This window comes from Pinus tabuliformis, chromosome 9 (assembly GCF_031772625.1).
Source record: "Pinus tabuliformis cultivar Carrire ecotype Pingquan chromosome 9, CPIR1, whole genome shotgun sequence".
NCBI classification, from domain to species: Eukaryota; Viridiplantae; Streptophyta; class Pinopsida; order Pinales; family Pinaceae; genus Pinus; species Pinus tabuliformis.
The window spans coordinates 310,508,031-310,513,177 of NC_142307.1; the positions used below are offsets into that span (position 1 = coordinate 310,508,031).

Here is a 5,147-nt window from a genome sequence, read left to right on the forward strand (position 1 = left end):
CGTGTCATCTCAGAACTATATTATTATGCTGAGGGAAAAAACTAATATTTTCGAGGTCTGTAAATTATTTTGAGAAGCGAGAGCGAATAGAAATGGATTTAGGGTGGGATTAATGGGTGGAAAAATGAAGATTTTATGAAGTTCTAATGATTTTTAGCAAATGTATACTTATTGTAAAGGGCAGAGAATGTGCTTACCTGTGGAATACTACTTCGAAGGTATCCACCACAGAAAAGAGGCCAACTAGCCCTTTACTCCCAATGCATTTTAAGCCCTATAAACATTTTCCTGAAAGTATTTTTGTTAGGTACTTGTTACTGTGATTTGCTCATATAACTGGATCCCATTTTACCATAACCCTTTAGATTCCTATGGTAATAATGATTGCTTTTTTCTTCCATCTGATTTGTCTCAAGTGCAAGATTCAAAGAAAGTTTTCAATCTTAATCAATTATTGAGAATGCTAATATCTAAATATAATGTAGTTCATTGTTTTTAATTAAACCGTGTGAATCAACAATAGAAGTTCCTAGTGCAAGGCCTTTACAACAGTAATATTTGAATGCTTAAATGACTTGCACCTCCCATTTGTTCTGGCCATTGAAAACACTATTGTTATATTGAAAAAAAATGACTTTAATGCTACTTCACATTACTCACTCAAGGTTTATAATTATCTATAAGATCTCTGCAATTACCCAGGTATGTTTTACATAAATTGCAAATTTATTAAAAACACTGTGCAATGGGCTTTACATTGTAAATATGTAGTGTAAAATCCAAAAATTGCAAATTTATTATACAAACTGTGCAATGGGCTTTACATTGTTAATATGTAGTGTAATTTATTATACAAACTGTGCAATGGGCTTTACATTGTTAATATGTAGTGTAGAATCGAGAATAGGCAAATTACCTTGCCTCATTAGTGGAAGTCCACAAGGAGTGATAAAATTTGCTCTATTGTACTAGTATCCGAAACAAAAAACCAACCAAAAGAAAAGAGTGTATACATACATGAATCATATCCTCTTCCTGAGAGAAACTAAGGCATCAATAACCTCAGTACGTGATAGCAATAAGCTCTTTGGCATCCTTTATAGGAGGTACTACCTTTGACAAATAATTTCATACCTACTTCTTTTCGCTAGAAGTGAAAAAAATAATTGTGATAAAATTGACCTCAAGCATACTTGCATTGAAGCTTCTAGATTGTGGATCAAAGCTGAAATCTAAATACAGTCCCAAACCCCGAAAGCATGAAACCAAGCACTGAAAAACCCCAAGAAGACCTGCACACCAATGAAACGTGTGCACGAATCAAGCTGCCCATGAAGCAGAACAAAATGCCAGTCCTGCACCAACCTCCAGCATGATCTATAAAATCTACAATCCCTTAAAAGATGCTCCAAGGATTTTAAACGATGAAAAAGGGGCACAAACTATCTGACTACTTCCTTTTGGCATGGTGAACTTTGGAGGGCAGCCCTTGAACTACCAACGGAACAAAGACCCACACCTTGTAGCTCAAATGGAGAGACCATACACTGTGACTGATAGATCAATCGAGAATCCAGGTTGAATACCTCATACCATATGAGGGAACAATCTCTAAAAAAAGGCCATTTTGCCCTTTAACCCACTTGGTAGGTCAAGTCAGGCCTAGACATCCTGCCTGTATATGTGAAAGCTATCCACCAAGATGCCAATTGACTGGCGATGGTCTGAAACCTCTGAAAGCATCAATGATGGAGCTAATCAATGGGTCTATTCGAGTTTGCTTTCAACAATGAAGCCAATCAATGGGTCTCTATTCGAGGCTATGGCCTAATAGGTATAAAAAGCAAAGTATGGATAACACTCCCTACTAAATATTGTGTCAAAGATATAGCAAATATGATGCAACAGCTAGACCAATCTAAAAATGGTCTCAAGCCAGAGTGAATGGGTCACAAACTCTACGTGAACAATGGCATGCGGAATTGTTTTATTTCTCTTGATCATGCAGAAGCATATGGGTCTCTACACTCTATATCTTGGCATAGTTGTCTCAAAGGCAAGGCCCTCACACCTCAAACCCATAAAGAACAGTGGAGAACAATGTGACCTCAAGTTGCAAATCTACAGAAGGGAAGTTTCCATCCATATGTTGAGAGTAGACCAGTGATAGTAACACACTGCACTAAAGAACTTCAGACGAGATTTTCTCTCCAAAGAAGTCCAAAGAACCAAAAGAATATATTATAACACCCTATAGGTGTATAAAAACATAGTGCTATGATTAGCAAAGCATAGTGCCCTGGTTAGAGTTAGAACATGAAACTACTGTTCATCAGTAAAAATCTATCATCGAGAACTGTATGGCAATCCTGATTGAATCTTTAGCCTACTAAACTGTCTGCTTCTTGATAATGAAAGAAGCTGAGATTCTGAACCCCCGTTGTCGAAGAGGTAATGTCAAGAAACCACAGAGCTAGCCCAATGTTGACCACTTTGACATCCATAAGTCATATGGTACTTTCTTTTTCTGGTTTTGCTTTCTATTTGCCTTGGTACAATCATTATTCTAGCAATTGTAGTCAGCCTGGTGCAGTAGTAGGAGGAAGTACTAGTAGTTTCAGTGCTAGTACAATATCAAGGGGTCAGTAGAGTGGTGGTAGTTCATACCCAAGTGTGGTTTCAAACATGATTTCTTTATCCTACTAAAATGTATGCTTCTAAGATCGCCCTTGATTCGTTTATACCGGGGGTGACATACCATAGTGAGGAGCTTGGCATAGAGAATACCGAGGTCCTATTTTGCGGGCCCAAGATATGAACCGCAGATAAGGGTTCCTTTAGATTAAGTGCTACGGTACTGGATGTAACACTATATGGTGCACTGAAATGGTTCTATCGCAGGCTCAGCGGAAGTGTCTCTTTTAACTAAAGGCGCAAGTGGAAGCGCAACTGATAAAGTGAGCATGGTCAGAAGCTACTCTTATAGAGGTTGCAACTGACTTCAGCAATGGACACAGATGCAATTCCAAGTTGGTTAAGTGTTCGTTGGTTCATGGATGCGTTGGGCACTCTGTCCCTAAATGCTATCTGCTGCCATGCATTTCAAAGATTACCACAGAAAGGAATCCACAACAAGGAATCCCTCTTGGGTTACCCGAGACAATTAGCACAGAAAGGAATCCCTCTTGGTTGCTCGAGACAATTAGCACAGAAAGGAATCCCTCTTGGTTGTCCATGGACAGTCAATATCAAGGGTAAGTTTTGGATATTAATCTTTAAGTGGTTGAGATTTAATCCAAATATGGCTGTATCAATAAAGCAAATGAAATGAATGAAAGAGTGCATCCTAAGTAAGAGGAATTCAAATTAAGTGCACAGTGAACTACCATGATGCTGCAAATAACAACTTAGTCAATACAGCCAAGAGATTCAAGGAGCTAGAACAAAACATAATTGTACCAGGTAACATATTAGAGTAACTTGAATAAAAGCACAGAGGACTAGCCAATTACCGAGATGGTTTTCCAATTCCACTTGCATCTTCCAGATTGTGAGATTTATTTATGTAGGGGGGAGCTCTGATACCAACATAACACTCTACATTGACTTAAAGTGTTCAAATCAGTCTTGTTAGAACATAGATACCAACTCTGCAAACAATGGAAAAACAATATTTATGAAAACTGGGATTGGGGACATAGAACACAAGATAATCTATGCCACTGCATTTTACTTCAGCAAAAAGACTTCAAGTAGCAACAACAAGAGCTGAGGAAATGCTAGTGTGCTTAGGGAGACTCCCCCTTAGGTGGGCTTTCGTTAAAATGGGACTTCTTATATAAAAATTCCAGAAATTCAAAACACGAGTAGAAAGGAATCGATTATTATTAGGCCGATAGGCCTTCCTTTGAAAGAAACTTTCGTCGTCCTTTTGTTTCTGAGACTGACACCTGGCGTCCACATTCAGCGGGAAATTGTTCAATCATTTCTGTTATGGTCTTCATCCTTCAGGCGGAATGGTCGGCATTTTTGTTATCGGTGCCTAGCGGGGGTCGATATCCCTCGCTTCTGCTATCATTCGCGCCTGTCCCTCGCTTCTGCTATCATTCCTGCCTCTCTATCGCCGAAAATTGCCGTATGTGTCTCGTCAAGGTCAAGAAGAGTCCCAAGCCCGTGGCATCTTGCGCCATGCCTGCGCTTCCTGGTAATTTATTGCTTTCGCACTTTTCCCTTTGGTTTCCTCCAATCCCCAAGCTGTTAAATGCTGCCAGAGGATATGAACTTGAAGGATGCTAATTTTGGGGTTTAACTGTCAGGCATGAAGATAAACACTGATACTCTGATGGCGATAAAGGCAAAGGAAATTTATTGCTTTCGCCCTTTTCCCTTTGGTTTCCTCCAATCCCCAAGCTGTTAAATTCCTTGAGAGCCCACATATGCCTGGCCATTGCAATTTATATATTGATATCCACCGGAAGGAAGTCTTGGAGAGTGGATATCAGCCATCGGAGGGAAAATGGCGAACCAGTATTCCACCAAAAACTCTTTCGAAAGCCTGGTTGTGAGCACCATGATGAGTCGGCTAAATATGCGCAGCCCTTTTCTGGACACCAATACCTTCCTATCCAACTCGTATGATTGCATCATCGCGGACGAGAGCAAAGAGCCCATTGGAGAGAGAGGAGGCGAAGCTGGAGAAGAATATCGTTCAGATTATATCCAGCGGGACACTGATAAACTGAAGGCGAACTCCGGCCAGGCTGTCACCATTAGCGAGCACCAAGTTTGCGTGGGGTTCCACGAGGACCCAGAGCCCGCTACCGCGTCTGGAATGGCACGGTCACATCATGCTCTATGATGAGGAGAAGGGCTACACGGCAGAGTATATCTATGAGAATTTCTTCGAGAAGGCAACTGAGTTTAAGCGTAGAGCGGCTAAACCCCAGGAGAAGAAAGACAAGGAGAACGAGGCCTCCGGTGGAACTATGGACTTAGGAGGGCTTATTGATACCGTCAACGAGATGAACGCTCGAATTTTGTGCAGAAATATGAGCGCGGGGTCCTTCAAGTGAAGCTGCACGGTGGTTAATCACTGGGGTTTTTGGGCTTAGGGTTTATGCGAACTTACTGGTAAGAAGCCCCCCCTT

The 5,147-nt window shown here is 40.7% G+C and overlaps 1 protein-coding gene across 1 annotated transcript; it reads left to right on the forward strand.

Annotated features, from left to right (window-relative positions):
• Positions 1–4,516: 4,516 nt before the first annotated feature.
• Positions 4,517–4,858, forward strand: LOC149148464 (uncharacterized). The gene has a single exon (XM_089442187.1). It carries the CDS (start codon positions 4,517–4,519, stop codon positions 4,856–4,858), a length of 342 nt encoding a protein of 113 aa, XP_089298313.1.
• Positions 4,859–5,147: the final 289 nt, after the last annotated feature.

Bases quoted from the DNA above. Each gene is read 5' to 3' on its own strand.
- LOC149148464 (XM_089442187.1), top strand. From the start codon at position 4,517: ATGGCGAACCAGTATTCCACCAAAAACTCTTTCGAAAGCCTGGTTGTG.